Source organism: Rhinatrema bivittatum, chromosome 1, assembly GCF_901001135.1.
Source record: "Rhinatrema bivittatum chromosome 1, aRhiBiv1.1, whole genome shotgun sequence".
Taxonomy (NCBI): Eukaryota; Metazoa; Chordata; class Amphibia; order Gymnophiona; family Rhinatrematidae; genus Rhinatrema; species Rhinatrema bivittatum.
In genome coordinates, this window is record NC_042615.1 from 668,171,308 (window position 1) to 668,194,930 (window position 23,623).

General features: G+C 43.3%; 1 protein-coding gene across 6 annotated transcripts in view; it reads right to left on the bottom strand.

Moving 5' to 3' along the window:
• The window catches only part of RASA1 (RAS p21 protein activator 1), a 384,196-nt gene that overhangs the window by 20,914 nt on the left and 339,659 nt on the right, over positions 1-23,623 (bottom strand). For all 6 annotated transcript variants that reach the window (XM_029573687.1, XM_029573696.1, XM_029573711.1 and 3 more), the window contains one exon: positions 6,269-6,346. In XM_029573687.1, coding sequence (XP_029429547.1) covers positions 6,269-6,346 — 78 coding nt within the window. The remainder of the gene's footprint in view (positions 1-6,268; positions 6,347-23,623) is intronic.

Sequence of the window (23,623 nt, forward strand, 5' to 3'; positions counted from 1 at the left end):
AGGCAGTGGCTTGCCTGCTTCTACATAGGCCGCCTTGATGACTTCTTTGATTCAGCGGGCTATGGTTGCTCGCAAGGCCGCTTCCCCTTGCTTCTTCCCGCTGTGAAGGACGAATAGATGGTCCGTCTTTCGTACGGATTCCGACCTTTCCAGGTATAAGACTGCGAGACTCTTCCGAATTCTTATGCTCATCTGGCGATGGTAGCGAGATGGTTTGGTTGAGACAGAAGTAAGAAACCACTTTGGGGAGGAAGGATGGGACTGTGCGTAACTGGATGGTTCCCGGGGTGAGTCTGAGGAACGGCTCCCGGCAGGACAGTGCTTGTAGCTCGGAGATACGACGGGCCAAACAGACTGCCACCAGGAAGGCAGTCTTCAATGTTAATAGTCTGAGAGAGGTCTGAAGGAGGCTCCTGCTAAGAAATATAGGACCAGGTTGAGGTTCCAAAGAGGCACAGGCCACTTTAGGGGTGGTCAGATCTGCTTAACTCCTCTCAGAAAGCGGGAGACATCCGGGTTAGAGGCTATGCTGCTGCTCTCGCTCTTGGTTCTGTTGCATGACAATGCGGCCACCTGTACCTTAATGGAGTTGAGAGACAATCCCTTCTGTAGTCCGCTCTGCAGGAATTCCAAAATCGTAGGAATTTTGACTGAGCGTGGAGCGATGTCGCGGTCCTCACACTAGGCTTCGAATACTCTCCAAATCCTTATGTATGTTAGGGATGTGGAGAACGTGCGTGCTCGGAGCAGGGTGTCAATTACTGCCCCCGAGTATCCGCTCTTCCTTAGGCGAGTCCTCTCAATGGCCATACCGTAAGAGAGAATCGAGCTGGATCCTCGTGGAGGATCGGTCCTTGTTGGAGCAGGTCCCTGTGTGGAGGTAATGGGAGGGGGCTCCCTGTCAGCAGCCTTCGCATGTCTGCGTACCACGGTCTTCTTGGCCAGTCCAGAGCCACTAGAAGTACTGGTCCCCCTGTGGTGTTCTATCTTGTGGATGATTGCGCCCAATAGGGGCCATGGTGGGAAGGCGTATAATAGAGTTTCCTTTGGCCAGGTCTGTACCAGGGTATCGATTCCCTGGGACTGGGGTTTCCGCTTGCGGCTGAAGAAGCTGGGCACTTGGGCGTTGGACCGGTTTGCCAAGAGGTCCATGGTTGATGTTCCCCAACAGTTTACTATCAATTGGAATGCTGTGGTCGACAGCCTCCATTCTCCTAGGTCTAGACTTTCTCTGCTGAGGTAATTCGCAGTGACGTTGACTTTCCCCACGATGTGGATGGCAGAGATCTCTTGAAGGTTCACCTCCACCCATGACATTAGGGGTCTATTTCCAGAAACACCTGTTGGCTTCTGGTTCCTCCCTGACGGTTGATGTAGGCCACTGTTGCGGCGTTGTCAGACATTACTCTGACTGATTTGGCTCAGAGTCTGTGACCGAACCGTAGGCAGGCTAGTCCGACTGCTCAGGCTTCTAGGCGATTGATGTTCCATTGGCCCTGGGCGGTTAGCTCTTGGCAGTATGCTCCCCAGCCTCGTAGGCTGGCGTCCATGGTGAGCAGTATCCAGGTTGGTGAGGAGAGTCTCACTCCCTGGCTCAGATGGCTTTCTTGTAGCCACCATCATAGTTGGGTCCGAACTTTGTCCGAGAGCTGAAGATATACAATGTAGTTCTGGCACAGCGGATTCCATCGTGATGATAGTGAGCGCTGTAGGGGTCTCATGTGAGCTCTTGCCCATGGCACTACTTCCAGTGTGGATGCCATGAGGCCGAGGACTTGGAGGTAGTCCCATGGCATGGGGCGAAGCTCGCTCAACAGGATTCACAACTGGGTCATCAGTTTTGATCTCCTTTTCGGTTTCAGGATGACCTTGTCTTGTTTGGTGTCAAACTGGACTCCCAAGTATTCTAGAGATTGGGAGGGCTGCAGACAGCTCTTGTTTGTGTTGACCACCCATCCGAGGCTCTCCAGTAGAGTTTTGACTCTGTTGGTCGCCTGGTGGCTTTCCTCTGGGAATTTCGCTTTGATCAGCCAATCGTCTAGATAAGGATGTACTAGGATTCCTTCCTTCCTCAGTGTTGCTGCCATTACCACCATGATCTTGGTGAACGTCCGGGGTGCTGTGGCTAACCTGAGTGGTAGTGCCCGGAACTGGTAGTGACGTTCCAGGATCGTGAAGCGTAGAAAACGCTGATGCTCTTGGTGGATCGGAATGTGTAGGGAGGCTTCCGACAGATCCAGGGATGTAAGGAACTCTCCCGGTTGTATCGCCCTCATCACCGAGCGTAGGGTTTCCATGCGGAAGGGAGGAATCTTCAGGTGGTGGTTGACCGACTTGAGGTCCAGGATGGGCCTGAACGTTCCTTCTTTCTTGGGAACGATAAAATAGATGGAATAATGTCCAGTATTTGTTTTGCGGGCACCGGTGTTATAGCCTCTAAGGCTAGCAATCTGGTCAGTGTAGCCTCCACTGCCATCCTCTTGGAAGGGTCGTGGCAGGGGGATTCCACAAACTTGTCCAGAGGGAGGTGGTAGAAATCTAAGTAATATCCCTCTCCAATGATGGCTAGGACCCACTTATCCGAAGTTATCTCGACCCATGTTTTGTAGAATAGGGCAAGTCTGCCCCCTATTACTTCTTCCTTTGGACGGGTCAGCTGATTTTCGTTGTGGGGTGCGACTGGGGCCTGGGGCCTGGGGCCTGGGCCCGAGCTGGCTCCCCTTTTGTTGTGCTTGTTCTGAAAGGACTGGCTCCTGCCTGTGGGGCGAGCCGCTTGATATGTGCTTCTGTATGGGTTGAAGCGCTGTGATCCTCTGCCCCTGGAAGTTTGGGGGAAGGGTCACTGGTTTCTCTTATTCCTGTCCTCCAGTAGCCGCGGCAGTGGGGATTCGCCCCATTTGTTGGCTAGTTACTCTAGTTTGCTTCTGAACAGGAGGGTTCCCTTGAAGGGCATCCTTGTGAGTCTCGTTTTGGAAGATGCGTCAGCCGACCAGCTTTGAATCCAGAGTTGTCTTCTGGCTGCCACGGCTGATGACATTCCTCTAGCTGCGGTGCGCACCAGATCACTAGCAGCATCCGAGAGGAATGATACTGCTGGTTCCAGGGCTTCCACAGGAGTGTTGTTCCTGGTCTGTGATAAGCAGGTGCGTGTCACCACGGCACAGCAGGCCACGATCTGTAGAGACACAGCGGAGACGTCAAAAGACTGTTTGAGGATGGATTCCAGACATCTGTCTTGAGCATCCTTGAGTGCTGCTCCTCCCTCCACTGGGATAGTAGTGCGCTTCGAAACCGCACAGACCATGGCATCCACTTTCGGACATGCCAGGAGATCTTTGGCAGCTGGGTCCAGAGGGTACATTGCTGCCAGAGCTCGCCCCCCTTTGAACGTAGTCTCCGGGCATCCCATTCCAGGTCAATTAGCTGCTGGATGGCTTGCAATAGTGGGAAATGATGGGAGGTCTGACAGAATCCCTCTAGTAAGGGATTCGTCTTAGGTTCCCCTGAGGCACTTGTTCCCGGGATAGCAAGCTCTTTCAAGCTGTGTGTGACCAGGTCTGGAAGCTCGTCCTTGGTGAAGAAGCGCCTCATGGTTCGGTGGGGCTCTGTCCCCGGAGGTTCCCCTTACTCCAGGGGTTCTGATTCCTTATCTGAGTTGTCAGTTTCCCCAAAGGTGGGGCTTCTGGGCAGTGGAATCACTTTCCTGGGCATAGAGGATCTCAGGATGTTGAGGTCCTCTGGTGGAGGTTGTGGCTGTATTATCGGAGGCCCCGGTTGCATGTGGACTAAGGTATGCAGGCCTTTGAAGAATTCCACCCAGGAGATAGATGCTGGGTCTAAATTAAGAGGTGCTGTGTCCCTGGGGAGCCACATTTGAGGGAGGGTCCCGTTGGGAGACACTAGGTCCGGCGTATTGTTCGAGAAGCTGGAACCCGGCACCGGTTGGGAAGGGCCATGGGCAGGATCCCCCAGGGCCTCCTCGCACCATATACACAGGAACGTGGCCTCCTCATGCTGTGCAGTTCTAATGTGACATGCTGGGCAAAGGCCCTGAGCTTTGAGCTTCTTTTCCGGTGGTGCCATGGCTTGTGCGCGTAAAAATACAGATATGCGCTCCGGTGCGAAGTTGTGCGTGTAGGATTGGTACGCGCTCAGGGAGATGTGTGCGCTGTTGTGCGCACAGATCGAAGTTATGCGCCTGGCACAGTAAGCACATGGCTATGCGTGTCGCTTGCGCGCACTGTACTTGGGCGCACGACGTGGTGTGCACAAGGTATTTGTGCGCATGGCTTGCCTCTGTGCGCACGGATCGGGATGGCGGACAGGGCGGCGAACAGATCAAAATGGTAACGGCGATCACGTGGACAATATGGCGACCACCTTGGAGGGTCTCTATGTGGGAGGACCCTCGGATCTGACCGGGGTCTAGCTCTGCTAGGGCAGATCAACCCGGTGGCACTGGTCCCAGCTGGCGACCTGTGAGACTCCTCGAGCTTCGGAGATCGGAGACTTTTAAATAGATTTCTACCTTACCTTGTCTCGGCGTTTCCCGGTCTCGTTCCGGGTGGTCTCCAGCTGCAGGGGGGGGGGGGGGGGGGGGGGGAGAGGGAAAATACCTTCACCGCTGTGCTCGAAGTTGCACCTGCTGCCTCTCAGCCTCACCCGATGTCGGGGGCTAGGTCCCTGCCGGGGGTCGGCCGCTGGACAGAGGCTTACCTCCGAGGGATTGCGGAAATCACCTCGAGAAGGGACCCAAAGGGTGTCACCACAGGAGAGCGGGGCTCGTCTGTAGAGGTAAGATTTCTTCTTGTTTTGTTTTTCTTTGCTAAATTACTCTAACGATGTGCTAGCGTGCATAGAGTCCCAAACTGCTATGGAGACGGAAAATACTGGAGAGCTACACTTCCTGCAGGGGTATATGTACTCGGGCTGACATCAAATTGAAATCTGATCTGCCTCCAACTGCTATCAGGAGTACACTATACCCATTGGTCCTGAGTCCATCTGCTACACGCTAGGAAATGTTTATTTTTTCAAACTCATTCAAGGAATTATTTTCTTCTTCCAGCAAGCTAATTGTTGTGACTTCCATACCCTCTATAGAAAGTAATTATGCATTCCCTTCTCAAGATAGATAAATGGTCAGACATACATAATTCTTTCCCAACATTTAAATGTTGCAAAATATTTGTAAACACTGCCAAATTTGTAAAAAAGGCAATCATGTGTGGACATATTTCAGTGTTACATCACATAAACTACCACAATTACACTCATAGCTCCAGTTCCCATTTTATGCTTTCCAACATATGAAATACTGCAAAGAATTAGGTTAAATGGCATGTGTCTGACTGGGAGCAAAATAACTTCAAAGATAGAAAATTAATCTGGCTCACTGGAAGAAAATGTGGATATTTAGGATAATTTTAAAAACCAATTAAATCTTGTCTGTATTAGTTTGTACAGAATACTTTTTATTTTATGCTTTTAAATACTCACTGCACCTAGCTACTTTTAGAATATACTGTGTAAAAATGAAAGAAATAAAATAAATCAGAACTATCAGGTTGGTCTTGTGTTAAATTTTCCCAAAGAATTTCTATTGCTTTACTATGAGAAGCAGATAGTTGCTGCAAAATGTTGGCAACTCTATTCCTTTTTGTAAATTTGGCAGTTTATAAATGCTGTTTTGAATATGCATTTCACATTTTTTGAAAATTGTCAGTTTGTCAATTTTCGGCTTCCTCCCTTCACTCTTAATATGAAATTATAAAAAAGGTAACAGCAATAATGAACACAATTTGCTTGAGACTTGGGAATACGTCAATATGGTTAAACATGTAAAAACAGCTATATTAAACATTTGTAAGCTATTGCTCAAATGCTACAGTATTAATACTTCATTAAACTGTTTGATAAGCTCACAGAAACTACTGGTTCATTTAAGTGTCCTTAAAAAAAACAATACTACAGCTGACAAATACATACATTGCATTATGCTATCCTGCACACCAGATGGCAGAAGGTACACAATTTGCCAACAGTACCCGCATGGTATGATATTTATTTTATTTAAAACATTCTTATACCGCGCTTATCAGAATTTGTAAGCGGTTATTAGGGAGAACATCCATAATTGCTTGTAGACAACATTTTTTAAAAAATACAACAGCACTTATAACAGCCACATTTTAAGAACACAAACATTCCTCTTCTTGGTCTGATATGATCTACTCTACATGTAAAATGGAAAGTAAAATATTCTTACCCCAAGTTCATCCAAAAACATGATCATGCGATGTTTATTACTCTTAATAAATGGATTTACTCCCTCCATGTAAGGTTCCTACAAAGTAATCAATGTTAGGCTTCTAATTAATGTCAAGAACAGCACAATTTTACACTAATTTTAGATTTCACATATGTGTCACATTACAAATTCCAATAAAATATCATATTACAATGGAAAGCAATTACTACAAGACAAGATTCCCAGAAGGCTCTGTGTTAAAGACAGTTATCGTTCCTCCTGTGCTTTTACTAATATAAAGTTTATTGGGACACAGTAAACAATTCTTAAAATACAGACACTTGCAGTTTCTTAATCTGAAATTATATATATATATATCCCAGAGCCGTCTGATAATCAAATTTAAGACTTTACAATAATTAAGGTAATCAAAATAGCATGGCTATAGTATATAGAAGACATTGCACCTTCTCACAAAATCAGTCAATTACTGCCCAACAAAACATAACCTTACTACTACAGAATACAACAGCAAGGAAGGGAAAGAAAAATACAGCCATCACAGACCAAGCAACAGATAATTGCTTTAGTTTATACAGCAAGAAAATAAAACAGATGCCAATATATTTTTCTAAGGAGAGAACTTCACTATCCACTATCCACATTAAGAGTAGAAAATGTAATAATGAAACCCATTCAAGCTTTCCAGCAATTTTGTTCTGCAAGTTTTAAGAAAATATCTAACTCAGATCTGAAATAGTAGCTTATTTAAATAAGTAGGAAAAATGGTGTCTTGGTAATAGCATAAAATTAATTTAAAGCAAGTGATTTTTTCAGGAGTTGTAAAAATTCTGCTTATTTTGTTAGAACTATGAGAATTTACTAAAAATATAAAAATAAATGTGACATCTGTATTTTATGACACATGGATAACTTAAAAATGTATTAATGCATCACCTTCTGATATGCTGCACATTAAAAAGATACTTTCTAGGGGGAATCATTGGAAGGTGGTGCCATTCCTTCACTGTCTCCCTGAACAGCCTATTGAGTCTTTATACCAATGCAACTCACCTGGGCCATTAGTGCTGACATCTAAGTGCCAGGGCTATTTACACCAACAAGCGGTGTTGCGCAGCTGCCAACGCATGGCTGGAGACACGTGCCAAAGGGGCACACCCCTACGAAGGAATTGGTACTACTGAAGACATGGGCAGGAAAAGGAAGGGGAAGACTTTTACGACCCCCACAGCTTAGACTCTGGTAAGGGGTCTTATGAAAAATCATTTGTTGCGGCTTGTGATTGATCTTGTTGATTCAAGTGATGAAGTTGCTGAAATACCCTTGAGTCCCTGAGATTGAATACCCTCACCTCTACCTATAGTCACCACGGGTAGGGTGAGTCGTCCCCCCCCCCCCACCCCCCACCATCAGTTATCACCTGCTAGTGGATTAGCCCCGAAATCAGAGGTTTTGATGGCAGAGGCTCTTTGTCCACCTCCAGCCCTTGGTGAAATAGATGCTGGAGGACTTGTGCATGAACCTGCAAACATTAACCTTAATGAGATATGGAAGGTGGTTACTCGCACTGAAGCCTCTCCAGCAAGTACTATTACGTGGTTGTGTATTTTTTCTGCAGAAGCTTCATCAAAAGTGGCTGAACTAGGGAATAGACTAGTGAGGATAGAACATAAGGGGTCTAATTTCTCATCTTCTGTAACAACTTTACAATCATTGTTTATTGATATTAAAGATAAACTGATGTTATATCGTAATTGTGAATCTGGAAAATATGATAAGGGCTAGAAAATTAAGTTTGTAAAATTTTCCTAAAACAAGGTGGATTTTGCCTATTGAATTATATAAGAAATGTCACTTATGTATTGCAATTTTCCTCAGAAAGATTTCAAGCTCTCAATATTATTTACTGGATAAAAGCAAGTTTGCTTACCGTAAACTGTGTTTTCTGAAGATAGCAGGATAAATGAGCCATGCTCAGTAGGGTGATGTCATCAGGTGGCATAAGGTGGAACTGTTTCTCAAAGCTGCAGAGCTTTTAGCTCTAGTGGGCTTATGCAGGAATTCCCATGCAATTGTCTGTTCTAGAATCTCAGTCTGTATCAAAGCACAGATGATTCCGTTGGAGTGCTGTGAAGGGAGGAGGGTGGGATCTCATGGCTAATTCATCCTATCTATCTATGAAAAACAACCTTTACGGTAAGAAAACTTGCTTTTTTCTGTCAATAAGCAGGCTGAATTAACCATGCTCAGTGGGGAGTGCCAAGCTGAGGGTTGAAGCATAGCAGTATCTGGAGTATCCTTGCAACCATGACTCCTTCATAGACAGCATTCTATGTGGATGGTATTTGGTGCAGTATTGCTTGCCCTACTGAACTGTCAGACTGCAAACTTGTCTAGGCAGGAGTGTGATGTGAAGGCATGAACTGATGACCAGGTAGCCACTCTGCAGCTCTTCTCAAAAGGCATATTTTTGTGGTGTGCTGTAAGGCCACTGTTGCTCGCACCTGATGTGCCTTTACAGGGTGTGCAAGGGGAAGTGATCTGGAAGAACAACAATGTTGTATGCAGGAGGTAATCCAGTTCAATAAGGTATGCTTCGTTACTGGCACTCCCAAGCTTAATGGGATCATAGAAGATGAATAGTTGAGAAGATTGTCTATGTCCTTGTGTTCTGCACTTATAATAAGCCAAAGCTCTTTTGCAATCCAGAGTATGGAGAAGATTTTGACATTCCTGCTTTTGTGGCTTTGGGAAAAAAAGTAGGAAGACTGATGGCCTGGTTTAGGTGGAAATCAGACACCACTTTCGGAAAGAATTTTGATGTGTACAGACGATGACATGGAAAAATTGGAGATAAGGAGGGAAATCAACTAAAGTTTTCAGGTTTGCTAACTCTTCATGCAGAAGTAATTGCCACCAAGAAAAGCACTTTCCAGATTAGGAACTTTAGCTACATAGATTCCATACATTCAGATGGGGCTTCCATGTGTGCCCTAAGTACCACCTTGATGTCCTCATAGGTGGATCAAAATGAAGGAGACCTCTCATAAAACGGGATATTAGCAGATGCATGGAGATTGGTGAACCATTCTCTTACTGGTGATAGGCTGCTATGGCACTTAAGTGTACATGAATGGAAGTGATCGCAAGGCGTGACAGGTAATGGAGATAGGATAGTTAGTGATGAGATTCACAATTGAAGGGGGTCCATCGAGTTTGCTATGCACCATTAGCAATAATGCTACCATTTGAAAGCATAGTTACATCTGCTGGAAGGTTGTCCTGAATAGGCTCTGGAAAATTCAGATGGGCAAGGATTGAATGTTCAACATCTATGCAGTGAGGTTCAGGGATGGTTGAAGTGGGTGAAAGAGGGAACCCTCCTCCTGAGTCAGGCGGTCTGGGTTGCACCCCAGAGCGATTGGAGAAAACTGTACGAGATAAGTATACCATGGCTGTCTCGGCCATGTGGGTGCAAACCAGATGACTTTTATGCGATCCTGTGTGCACTTTTGGACAGTCTTGGATACCAACGATAATGGAGGAAACACGTAGACAAGGCCTCTTGCCCAGAACAGTTGGAAAAAAAAATAACAGGGCTTCCAGGGACAGGCTGGGATGGATGGAGCAGAAACTGTCCACTTTTCTGTTTTGTTCTGTGGTGAACAGATCCATTGGTGGTCTCAACCGTGGAAGAGTTTGTTGGCTAATTGTTGCGACAGGAACCATTCATGCAGATGAAAAATCCTGTGGAGTCTGTCTGAATACATGTTTGCAATACCTGGAAGATACGTGGCTTACAGGATTGATGTGTTTCAATCCGCCACTCCCAGATTTGAAGAGCTTCCTGACAGTTTCCAAGATCGGTATCTCCCTGTTTACTTACATAGAACATAGTGAACAGATTGTCCATATGAATCATGATGTTCTTCCCCTGAAGATTATGTCAGAATGCTGCTAGCACATTGTTCTCAGTTCTGGGAGATTTGTGTGTAAAGTTGTTTACTGGCAAGACCAGAGACCCTGCATCTTGAAGCATTGTAGGTGCATGCTTCAAGATGCAGCCTTATTGAGTAGAGGCGTTTGTTGTGAGAATCACCTGATGTGAAGTTGGTCAATATGGGGCATCCTTCTGTAAAAACACTGATCAGAGCCACCAGTGAATATATGCTTTCACATGTGGTCGATGACTAGAACTATGGTGGAAAGGGGCTGAAGGAACAGATTTCATTGGTTTTTGAAGATCTGTTGCAAGTGCCACATATATATAGGCGAGTGAGGGGGTAACATGTATTGCTACTGCAATGTTGCCCATGAGCACCGGTATGTGACGCCAAATTCTGCTGATGGAGTTGAGATGCTAGCGTACGAAAAGTATAAACTCTGTGATAAGAACATAAGACCTGCCATACTGGATCAGACCAAAGGTCCATCGAGCTCAATATCCTGTTTATAACAGTGGCCAAGCCAAGTCACAAGCTCTTGGCAGGATCCCAAGGGATAGATAGATTCCAGGCTGCTTATCCCAAGAGTATATAGTGGATTTCAGCAACTCTACCATAATGGTTAATGGACTTTTCCTCCAGGAACTTGTCCAAACCTTTTTTTTAAATGCAGCTATACTAATAGCTTCCACCACATCCTCCAGCAACAAAATTCCAGAGCTTAATTATGAGTAAAAAAATATTGTCTCTTATTAGTTGTAAATGTCCACTGGTCTTTGCAGTTTTCAAAAGGACAAACAACTGATTAACATTTACTCATTCCATTCCGCTCATTATTTTATAGACCTTTAACATATCTCCTCCTCAGCCGTTTCTTCTCAAGCTGAAGAATCCTAACCTCTTTAGCCTTTCTTCAAAGGGGAATTATTCCATCCCCCCTTTAGCAATTTGGTTGTACATCTTTGAACCTTCTAATTCTGTTATATCTTATTGAGATATGTTGACCGGAACTGCACACAATACTCAATATGAAATCACACCACGGAGCGATACAGAAGCATTATATTCTCTGCTTTATTCTCCAGTCCTTTCCTAATAATCCCTAGCATTCTACTTGCTTTTTTGGCTGCAGCTGCACACCGAGCAGAACACTTCAATGTATTTTCAACAATGACTCCTAATGTATAACTTTGCATTGTGTAGCTATAATTTGGGTTATTCTTCCTTAAGTGCATCACTTTGCACTTGTCCACATTAAATTTCATTTTACATTTGCATGTCTCCCAATTTTGCAATATCCTCTTACAATCTCTCACAATCCTCTGGCAATTTAACTTTGAATAATTTTGTCTCATCAGCAAATTTGATCACCTCACTTGTTACCATTTCCAGGTCTTTAATAAATATATTAAAAAGCAGTGGTCCCAGAATAGATCCCTGTGGCACTCCACCATTCACTTTTTTCCATTGGAAAAATTTACCATTTAGCCCTACTCTCTGTTTTCTCTCTTTTAACCAGTTGTCAAGCCACAATAGGACACTGCCCCATCCCATGACTAATTTCCTAAGAAGTCTCTTGTGAGGGCTCTTTGAGAAATGCTCCCTGCAAATCCAGATACACTATATCAAATGGCTCACCTTTAACCACATGCTTATTTATGCCCTCAAAAAAGTATAGCAAATTTGTGAGGCAAAACTTCCCTTGGCTAAATCCATGTTGGCTTTGTCCCATTAAACTATGCTTATCTATATGTTCAGCAATTTTACTCTTTATGATAGTTTCTACCATTTTGCCTGGCACAAATGTCAGACTTACTAGTCTGTAGTTTCCTGGATCACCTCTTGATCCCTTTTTTAAAAACTGGTGTTACATTGGCAACCCTCCAGTCTTCTGGTATCATACATGTTACAGATAGTGTACAAATTTCTAATAACAGGTCTGCAATTTCATTTCGCAGTTCTTTTAGCACTCTAGAATGTATATCATCTGGTCCAGGTGATTTGCTACTCTAGTTTGTGAATTTGCCCTAGTACATCTTACATGTTCACTGAGATTTGTTTCAGTTCTTCTGAATCATCACCTTTGAATGTCATTTCTGGCATGGGTATAATCTTACATCTTCCTCAGTGAATACCGAAGCAAAAAATTCATTTTGTCTCTCTGCTATGGCTTTGCCATCCCTAAGTTTCCCTTTTACCTCTTGATCATCTAATGGTCCAACTGACTCCCTCACAGGCTTTTAACCTAGAATGTACCTGAAAAAGTTTTTATTATGAGTTTTTGCTTCCAAGGCAAGCTTCTTTTCAAATTCTCTGACTTCCTTATCAATGCTTTGCATGTGTCTTGCCAGTGCGTATGCTGTTTCCTACATTTGGATCCATTCTCCATTTCTTAAAAGACGTTCATTTAGATATTATAACCTCTCTCACCTCACCTTTTAACCAAGCTGGTAGCTGTTTAGTCTTCTTTCTAACTTTTCTAACGGGTGGAATAAATCAAGTCTGGGCTTCCAAGAAGGTATTTTTAAACAATGACCATGACTGAGAAACTCTTAACTTTTGCGATTGCTCCTTTCAGTTCTTCTCCTAACCATTTTCATTTTAGCATAGTCACCTGTTTGAAAGTTAAATACAGTTGCAGTAGACTTCTTTTTGCCCTCCCTCCAGTTATTAAGTCATATTTGATAACATCGAGATCACTATTGCCAAGTGGCTCCAACACTTCTCTCATACCAAATCCTGTGTTCCACTAAGGACTAGAACTTTCCCCTCTTGTTGGTTCTTGTACAAGCTGCTCCATGAAGCAGTTATTTATTTCATCTAGGAACTTTACCTCTTTGTAGAATGTCCTGATATAAGATTCACCTAGTCAATACTGGGTTAACTGTAATCACCCTTGATTACTGTGCTAATGATTTTGTTAGCTTCCCTAATTTCTTTTAGTATTTTGCCTGATAGTTCATTCTGACCAGGTGGATGGTAATATACCCCTACTACTATTTTATACTCTTTTTAACCTGGAATTTCTATCCATAAAGTTTCAACATTGCATTTTGTTTCCTGCAGAACATTTATCCTGTTTGATTGCATGCTCTAACATACAGTGCCACCACGTCACTCTGATCCATGCTATCATTTCAATATAATTTATACCCTGGTATCACAGTATCCCATTGGTTATTTTTCCACCAGGCTCCAAGATGCCAATTATATCTACCTTTTCATTCAGTGCTATACACACCTTCTCTCCCATCTTATTTTTTTAGACTTCTAGCATTTGTATACAGACATTTTTTGTTTGTATTAACAACTTGCTCATCAGCTGACAGAGTTAATTTGGAATCTTTCTGCACTTCACTTAAAGATACTGTGTTCACTTTGGCATTTATTGCAACCTCTCTAGTGGGATGCCCTATTTTCCCTGTTCTCTTAGTATCCTTCAAAGATACATCATTCTAAACAATTCACTTCTGAGCAACTGCCGGCTTTCCCCCATCATCTTGTTTAAGAGCTGCACTCTCTCTTTTTTAAGGGTTAGTGCCAGCAGCCTGGTTCCACGCAGATTAAGGTGGAGCCCATACTTTCAGAAAAGGACCTCCCTTCTCCAAAATGAAGCCCAGTTCCTAATAAACCGAAAAGCCTCCAGTGTAGCATTTCTGAGAATACTACACTGGAGGTTCTAGATTTCAGCTTTCTACCTAAAAACCTAAATTTTACTTCCAGAACCTCCCTCCTGCACATTCCTATGTCATTGACACCTATGTATAATCAAGACAACCTGCTCCTCACCAGTATCTAAAATCCTGTGCGTTGTGTGAGGGCTGCCACCTTTGCGGGGAAGGCAGGCTCTGGATTGTACAGAGTATTTGAGCTCCTATAAATTGCAGGGTTTGCACTGGCTGAAGTACGGACTTTTCATAGTTTGAGGAATCCCAGTGTCTCCAGGCAACGAATGGTCACCTTGGCATCGGACAGGAGAGTAGTTTTGCTGGGTGACACAATCAACAAGTTGTCGAGGTACAGGAAAATTTGTATCACTGACAGACGCAAATGTGCCACATTCACTGCCAGCCACTTCGTGAAGACTCTGGGTATAGACGAGAGTCCAAATGGGAGAAACTTGCATTGATAGTGTTTTTCCCACACATTGAAACAGAGGTACTGTCAGCAAGAGGGATGTATTAGGATATTCAAGTATGCATCCTTGAGGTCGAGAACACACATCCAGTCCTGTGGTTGAATGAACAGCAATAATATGCTGAGATGATTTTTTGAAAATTTTCTTGGCACAAATTCTTTAGCACTCTGAGGTCCAAGATCGGACAGAGATCTCCTGACTTCTTGGGTATAAGAAATATTGGGAGTAATAACCTTTGGTTATTGGGGGAAGGGCTATCTCTTGGATGACGTTCCACCTCATTAACTTGCGCACCTCTTCAGTCAAGAGGGGGAGGGTGAGACAGATCGGGTGGGAAAAGGACCAGATGGGGTTCCTGTGATTCTCGAAGTTCAGACAGTAACCTTCCTGCACGATCTTTAAAATCCATTGATCCATGGTTATCTAAGTCCAGGCATTGATAAAGTGTTGCATTCTGCACCCAATCTGTCTCTCTGGCAGTGATCTCATCAAAAACATCATTGCGTTTTCGCTGCAGGATGTTGCTCCAATTTCTGCAGATGTCTGTCCCTCTGCCAGCTATGCATCTGCGAGGCTTGTGGTTGCTGGCGGGGCTGTTGGTACGGGGAAGTTGGTAAGGCTGGTACAGTCTGTAAGACCTGTGTGGAAAAACTAAATGTTTGCATTGCAGATAAAACTGCTTGGTTGTTCTTTGTTGCTCCCCAAAGGTTGACAACAAATGAATGGTACATTCTGTTCCTTAATTTGTGTAACAGTTACTCTTAACTTCTCTCCAAAATGGTCTCCAAGCCATGGAAGGTCCACAAATTTCTTGTGGGTTTCCTCTTATGCTGCTTGCTCTGAGTCAAGCCAAGTGTTGCGCTCTATAAAAGCAGCTGTTTTTGCTGTGATGTCAAAAATCTCAGACAGAACAAAGTAGGTGGCAAAGGTCCTCTTGCAAGTCGTGGACTGGTTGTGGAGTGGTTTGTTGCCCTGCTTCCATTTGGATCTAGAGTTTTTAAGTTTTGTATGCATTTATTAAAGCATGCATATTAAAGCATGTAGAACTGACTTTAGATTCTGGCTGTGAGCATGGGGCATCTTCTTACAGAAATCATCCAGAATCTTATGGTCCTTTCCAGTTGGTGCATTCAAATGGAGTACGGCTACTTAGCTATTTTCACGGCCAACTCCACCACCACTGAATTATGAGGTAATTGAACAATGCCATAACCTGGCGACTTGAGTCATAATTTTAGCTCTTCTGTGCTACCGCTGTTCCTGAAAAAGGTGACTCCCATATTTTCATTATTACTGTGTCTAGTACCATGCGAGAAGAGAAGGTGAATGGATCCACCGGAATGTCTAGTATCTTCAGGATCTCCATCACCTCGACCTGGAATCTGGGTCCTTTCAAACTTTTACTTATTTATTTGTCGTGTTTTGTATACCGTCATTCGGTTTACAGAAGGTAAATTACAGTGTATAGTCGTCAAGTCAGTTTATACATTCGTGTTAAGTTGTGGTTATTTGGTATAACGTGCAGAATCAATTAGGGTGGGATGAGTCGAACAGGTGAGTTAGTGATACAGGGTGGACAAATAGTTAATATGCAGTTAACTATGCTCTTTAACTCGTTATAAATGTCTTAGAATTTAGAGAGGTCGTAGAGATGTCATTGTTCATGGGGTGGGCTGTAGCTTCTTGTTGTTGGTGTGCAATGGTGTCTGACAGTGAGGTTGTTGGTGTGAGTTTGTATAGGCTTTGGTGAACAACCAGGTTTTCAGTTCTTTTTTTGAAGGTTTTTGTGTTGTGTTGCGTTCTTAGTTCGGTTGGGCGAGTTCCATAGTGAGGAGGCTGGCGATGGATATAGCTCTTTCCTGGGTTGTATTTAGTAGTGTGATTCTGGGTGGGGGGATTTTCAGGAGGCCTTTATTCTTTGAGCGTAAATTTTGTTTCGGAGTATGGAGTTTGATGGTTTTGCTTAGCCAGTTGGATTCTTGTCCTAGGATAAGTTTATGCAGGATTGTTAGTACTGTGTACTCTATTCGTAGTAGACTATTTGATATTTTAAGGGTAGAGCCCATTTTCTCTATGAATGGGAAATAGGCAAGGTCTTCCAGTGGGGAGGTATTTTCAGGTGATTCTTCCAGAGGATCTGATGGTATCCCGGTTAAACTGCCTGGGGACGCCCCTGGTGAGGGAAAAGGACACTCAGATCATGATGATTGGGCTGGGGTGTGTTCTTGGGATGGTACAAACAGCAGGGAAATCTAATCTGGCAAAGGAGATCTCAGGTCCTCAGAGGAAGAGGAGGGAGGCAGTGGTAGCACTTTCAGCATTACTCCTTCTGGTGTTGGCAGGATAGGGTATCCCAGAGGGAAAGATGCCTTTTCAATGTGTGGGGAAAGAGAAAAGAAGACATTTTTAACTATGTCCGTGATCTGATCTACAGTCTGGTGACAGTGGTGGAGCATTCTCTTCTGGTACCAAGATCTGTTCATGTTCCCCTGAGGTTGACTGAGCCACAAGAAGTAGGGAACAGATGGGATCCAGAATTTGGAGATGTAAGCCCTGCTGCCATAAGCTAGATACCAGATGTGATCTAGGGTCTCCTACAGCAATCTGTTTGGCTTCATAGGTGGAGTAGACACCATGAGGGAGTCTAGGCAGTGGTATTGCTGACCTTAGTATGTTATAGGCAGACAAATGATCCAGAGTCAAAATCGCTGATGTTGGCCATTTGTCCGTATGTAGGGGAATGGAGCCCCTTGGGGACTGGAATAAGAATGAAGGTCGTTCATCTTCTCTGGGTATTTCTAGTCAAGCTTGAGAACACCTGTCGCCTGCTAACCTGAGAGGAGCCCAAGGAGGGTTATGGATTGAGGACGTGCAATGTTGCCAGTGCGTCATACCCCAAAGAAGCCTGTTTCAAAAGCTCCATAGAGGAGCGCGGTGCATTGTACTTCATGTGGGATAATGCAATTCACCTGGAAGAATGAGAAGCATCGCGTTCAAAGAGGCTGGACTTATATCGCTTAGATTTCTTTTTAGATGTTTGCGCTGAAGTTCCAGAAGAATCCGGTACTGGTTACTTAGGAGTTATATTTTGTGTTCCTTGGAGCAGTGTGGCGCCTGTTTGCTGGATTGGTGTGACTTCGCTTCCTGCATACTATGCAAAATGTGCCATGTGCCGGGAGGGATCTATTATATGCCATGTGCGGTGTGTGTCATACTCGTGCTGAACACTTTCTTCAGTGCCTTGCTTCTTGGAGTGCACTGAAGGAGATATCAACAGTGCTTTTGGCACATCAGCTGCACTGAAGGTGGCTGGCTGGAGCTCTGGGCCATGGAGTTGCCTGGTCTTCCATGGGGATGAGTGAGATGACTTCCTACCTTCCTGTTCGGCCTCTGGAGAGAACTTACTGGTAGAACTGAAGAGGAACCCTGTTCCGCAGCTGACAAATCTGAGGCATACTAACTTCTCTGCCCTTTGTTGTTGGGCACTAGGTGACATCCTGTTACAGTCTTGGCAGTTGGACTAGTCATGGTTAGGCCCTAGGCACAGACAGCAGTAATTACTTCTATCAGTGATGGACACAGTATACCCACAGAAACAATATTTAAATCCTGACATCTTCCAAGTGGACATGGTAGCACTTAAAAGTGTTATTGGGGGCTCCTAATGTGAAGAAAACTGAAAAGGAGATTAAATCCTGTGAGAGACTGAGGAGATTCTAGAACAAACAACTGCGCAGGAACTCCTGCACATGCTCGGTAGATGTAAAAGCTCTACTAGCTTTGAGACAGCGCCACCTCATGCCATCTGATGACATCACTCTACTGAGCATGAATAATCCCACCTGTTTATGAATGGAAGGGAAAAAAAACCTATTCTTTATCCAGAAGAGAGTTCCATGGAAGTGCTCGCTATTTAATTATTTTTGCAAAACTCATGATGTTAATTACCACTACAACTATGTTTTCTCTTGATTCAGAAAGGGATGTTGACCTTAGGCAGTAGTTCAAGCTCAAGAATGCACTTTTTTTGTGGCCAATGGATCCAAATGTTCACTCATGTTGCCGAAGAAACTTAAATAAAATTATTTTTGCAACTAAAGAAGTGTGATCAATTTTGAAGCTTTTTTTTTTTTTTTTTTTTTTTTTTTAAAGTTCCCACGTAAATGCACAGTTGTACGCCAAAACAAGTTCATTTTTCTAGTTCCTGCTCATTTAGAGACTTATTTCTGTTAATATTGATAAGACTGGATGAAATGCTTATAATATGTGGGAATATTTGTTTAATATTTATGGCACCTGATCCTATTTTCTTTTTCTTAAGATTTCCTGTTTGTCCCTCCTTTAATGGGGACAAGCAATGTTTCATAAGATTGTGTAAGTTTGATTAAGATGTTTTCTCATGTTATATCAATTTATGCTTATGGAAGACACCTTTTCTTTTGCTTTAATTTTATAATTGGATTAAAAACTAATATATAATTGAAAAGAAAAAATACTTTCTAGTTTGTCTACCTCAAGGCACCCACATAAAAGCTATCAGGTATACAAATTTTAAAATTAAATACTTTCTCAATTTAATATACTATATCAAAAATATGACCTCAAATCAGGGTTCTAATTTCACCAGAACTCATTCCCTGCCCATTGATAATATTTTGTAGCAAGACCCGTCGCTAATTTATCTAGCTGTATTTTTCACTGTAGAATACTATAATGCACAATAATTTGAACCAGTAAAGAATAAACCAGGCAAAAGCAACACTAACATTTATTTTTGAAAGGGATTCATTATAACTGAAATGCTCTTTTTAGATCTTCAAGTAGAGGTTTTATTCCTTAAATAAGCACTTTTGTAGAACAAAAGTCAAATTTACTACTATTAAAGCTTCACTGTTTGATGTTTAAGTTAGCATTTTTATGTTACTGAACAACATACCCTAGACTATAATTGCTATTCTCTGTTCTCCCAAGATGATATTTTTAGAATAATACTGAAGGGACATGTGAGTTGCAACATGCCTGGTAGGAAGAAGCATCTTGCAATCTCTCAAAACTTTCAAAGCTCCTAGCAAGCAAAGTCACTGAGTGGATATCTTCCAGAAAAGGAAATGGGGGGTGGTAATATCCTTGAAAAACATGGCCCAGTAATTCTGACCAGGATTTATTTGTACTGCCGAAGCAGGAAAGCAATAACACTAACTATAAACTGTATGCTTTAATAAAATGTGCTTAGTTCAAGCTTGATCCTTGGTTCTGATTTCTGAAACAAACTAGGGCATTACACAAGGGTACCAGAAAAGGATCAGAAAGCAGCAATTACAGAAAATTATCCCCATACAATTATCACACTAACAGAATGAGCTAGCTAAGGGTTGACTAGTAAGCAAAAAATAACAGACTGCAAGGAAAGAAAGATTTTTGCTATGTTTTATCATTTATTTTAAAATCATAATGTTCCATTACACAAGATTACCAAACCTTGCATGATCCTGACAAAGTCTTGACAAAGATGCTTGTGACTCCAGTCAGGGAACAGGAGCACAACATGAGTAGGAGGGACTTTCCCCAATGCTGGGATTATAGGATAGAAGAAAGCGTAGGTGGGATGGGAAAACAAGAAATCAGAGAGACAAAGGAAGCATGAACTGAGGGGGTGAGAGGACAGGAAAGGGTGGGTCAAGGGAGTTACAGTAGAAGATAGGTGGGTTAGGGACGGATGAGACAAAGGGTTGGGGTGGGCGGGGCTAGGATATAACAAAGCAGGACGCTAGCCACCCCCCCTTTTCTCTTTGGCTCCGAGGAAGGCAATTGAGCTCAGCAAGGCAGGCATTCACAGCATAGGGATATTTCAAAGAAAAAGGGAAGGTTTTCTTAACCTAGCCATTATATTTTGTGAGCCCCATCACAGTCTTGGCCTTGAACACCTGGGTCATTCTGTGGGTAGACAGCCCTGAAATCGTTGGCGGGCGGCAGACTGTGCATTTTCTTTGTGACTGGGGACTTGGGGGGGGGGGGCATCATTTGTGCGACCGCTTTTGAGCAAACACCTGGGTTTGAATCCCTGGCCACGGTTCTGCTTCTCAGCAGAATGTGGCAGTGGAGACCCTGGGTGTTTCCACATGTAGGCTCTACCTAGGAGCGGCCTATTGGAGCTGCTCAGGGCTTGGCTTGTCGGCAAGATTGGGAGGGGCCATGAAGATGAGGCTGCCATCAGTGGCAACCATTGCAGGATGGATAGCGAATGGAGGCATTGGGTGAGGACGATATGCAGCAGGCAGAGACTGCAGCCACATCATGACACCGTGGGAGGCCCCAGTGGGCAGCTACATGGGGGCAGTAAAAAAAAAAAAAAAAAGGAAAATGGTGTCCTCTACCCCTCTACACGTATAGCTGGTGAGGAAGCTTGCATGTGTGGCACACCATTTCCCCAGCTTCCCAAACAGCATTAGCTGTCAGGGCTTGGCCTGCTGCCTTTCACTGCTGCAAATGAGCGATCCACCCCTGGCAGGAAAATGCTGACTGAGGTTTCAGTGTGTAGGCGAGTTAGGCTGGCACATCATGGCGCATGGGCCCTCCCCACTCCTGTGACAAAGAGAGCGTGTGTATGTAAAAAGAGAGAAGGGGGGGGGGGGGGGGGGGGGGAACAGAGCACGCCAACGTGCCTCTGGGGCAGATAGCTTACATTGATTGACCTGACACTGCTATGATTGCGGTTATTCTCATCATTTGCAAATCCAAGACAGACCTGTGCACAAAGGGCATAGAATACTGCACAGCTTCGCGGGTGATGGTACTTGCCCAGTTAAGGATGTACATAGATATCTGGCCATGCGGCTGGCAGGTAAAGGAGCACTGCTCATTCACAAGGATGGTCGTCCCCTGTCATACTACTAGTTTGCTAAGATACTGGAGCTGTTGCTTGAGGCAGGGGATTTTAATGGGCTCGTTTTCATGACCCATTATTTCCAGATAGGGGCAGAAACTACAGCAGCAGCTTTAGTTATGCCCCTAAGGCGACAATGGCAATAGACAGGTGGCATTCTCGAAGGTATCGGTTATATGTGCGCCTGGCAGTTATATTTTGATGTATAACATAAGCCACAGTTTTGTATTATATATATATATATATATATATATATATATATATATATATATATATGAACATAAGATTTGCTATACTGGGTCAGTCCAAGGGTCCATCAAGCCCAGTATCCTGTGTCCAACAGTGGCCAACCAAGTCACATGTACCTGGCAAGTACCCAAACATTAAATGAACAGATCCCAAATTACTAATCCTTATTGATTAATAGTTTGTGGACTTCTGCTCTAGGAACTTATCCAAACCTTTTATAAACCCAGCTACATTAACTACTGAATCACATCCACTGGCAATGAAGTCCAGAGACTAATTATTCATAGAGTGAAAGAATATTCTCTGATTTGTTTTAAATGATCTACTTGCCTCTATCGCTCCATGGTGAGACCGCACCTTGAATACTGTGTCAATTCTGGTCGCCGCATCTCAAAAAAGATATAGTTGCGATGGAAAAGGTACAGAGAAGGGCAACCAAAATGATAAAGGGGATGGAACAACTCCCTTATGAGGAATGGCTGAAGAGGTTAGGGCTGTTCAGCTTGGAGAAGAGATGGCTAAGGGTGGATATGATTGAGGTCTTTAAAATCATGAGAAGTCTTGAACGAGTAGATGTGAATCAGTTATTTACACTTTCGGATAATAAAAGGACTAGAGGGCACTCCATGAAGTTAGCAAGTAGCACATTTAAAATTAATCGGATAACATTTTTCACTCCATGCACAATTAAGCTCTGTAATTTGTTGCCAGGGGATGTGGTTAGTGCAGTTAGTGTAGTTGGGTTCAAAAATGTTTTGGATATGTTCTTGGAGGAGAAGTCCATTAACTGCTATTAATAAAGTTGACTTAGGGAATGGCCTCTTCTATTACTGGCATCAGTAGCATGGGATCTTCTTGGTGTTTGGGTACTTGCTAGGTTCTTGTGGCCTGGTTTGGCCTCTGTTGGAAACGGGATGCTGAGCTTGATGGACCTTTGGTCTGACCCAGCATGGCAATTTATGTTCTTCTGTACTTGCTAACTTCATGGAGTTTCCCCTATTCCTTGTATTATCCGAAAGAGTAAATGACAGATTTACATTTACCCACTCAAATCCTTTCATGATTTTGTAGACCTCTATAATATCCCCCCTCAACTGTCTCTTCTCCAAGGTGAACAGCCCTAACCTCTTTAGCCTTTCTTAATAGGGGAGCCTTTCCATCCCCTTTATCATTTTGGTCGCCCTTCTCTGTACTTTCTCCAGTGCAACTATATCTTTTTTGAAATGTGATCAGAACTGCACACAGTATTCAAGGTACAGTCTCACCATGGAGTAATAGAGAGGCATGACATCCACCATTTTATATACCTTTCCCTTCCTAATAATTCCTAACATTTTTTTTTTGTTTTTTTTTTACAGCCACAGCACACTGAGCTGACAATTTCAATGTATTATAATCCACTATGACACCTAGATCTATTTCCTGGGTGGTAACTCCTAATGTAGAACCTAACATTGTGTAACCACAGCAAGGGTTATTTTTCCCTTTATGTATCACCATGCACTTGTCCACATTACATTTAATCTGCCATTTGGATGCCCAATCTTCCAGTCTCACAAGATCTTCCTACAATTTATCACAATCTGCTTGAAATTTAACTAATCTGCATAATTTTGTATCATCTGTAAGCACCTCACTCATCGTGCCCCTTTCCAGATCATTTATAAATATATTAAAAACCACTGGTCCTAATACAGATCCCTGAGGCACTCCATTGTTTACCTTTTTCTACTGTGAAAACAGACCGATTAACCCTACTGTTTCCTGTCTTTTAACCAATTTGCAATCCACAAAAGGATATCACCTCCTATCCGATGACTTTTTAGTTTTCTTAGCTGGCTCTCATGAGGGACTGTTGAACGCCTTGTGAAAATCCAAATACAAATCTACCGGTTCACCTCTGTCCATGTTTATTCACCCCCTTCATAAAAATGTAGGAGATTTGTGAAGCAAGACTTCCCTTGGGTAAATCCATGCTTGCTGTAACTCATTAAACCATGTCTCGGTTTTATAATGTTATAATTCTTATTACTTACACCTTGTTATGTTATCACACATGCTTACTACGTTTGATGTAATACTAAGTTTCTGGTTTATTTGTAATTCTTATTATGTAGGCCTTGTTATATGTATCCCAC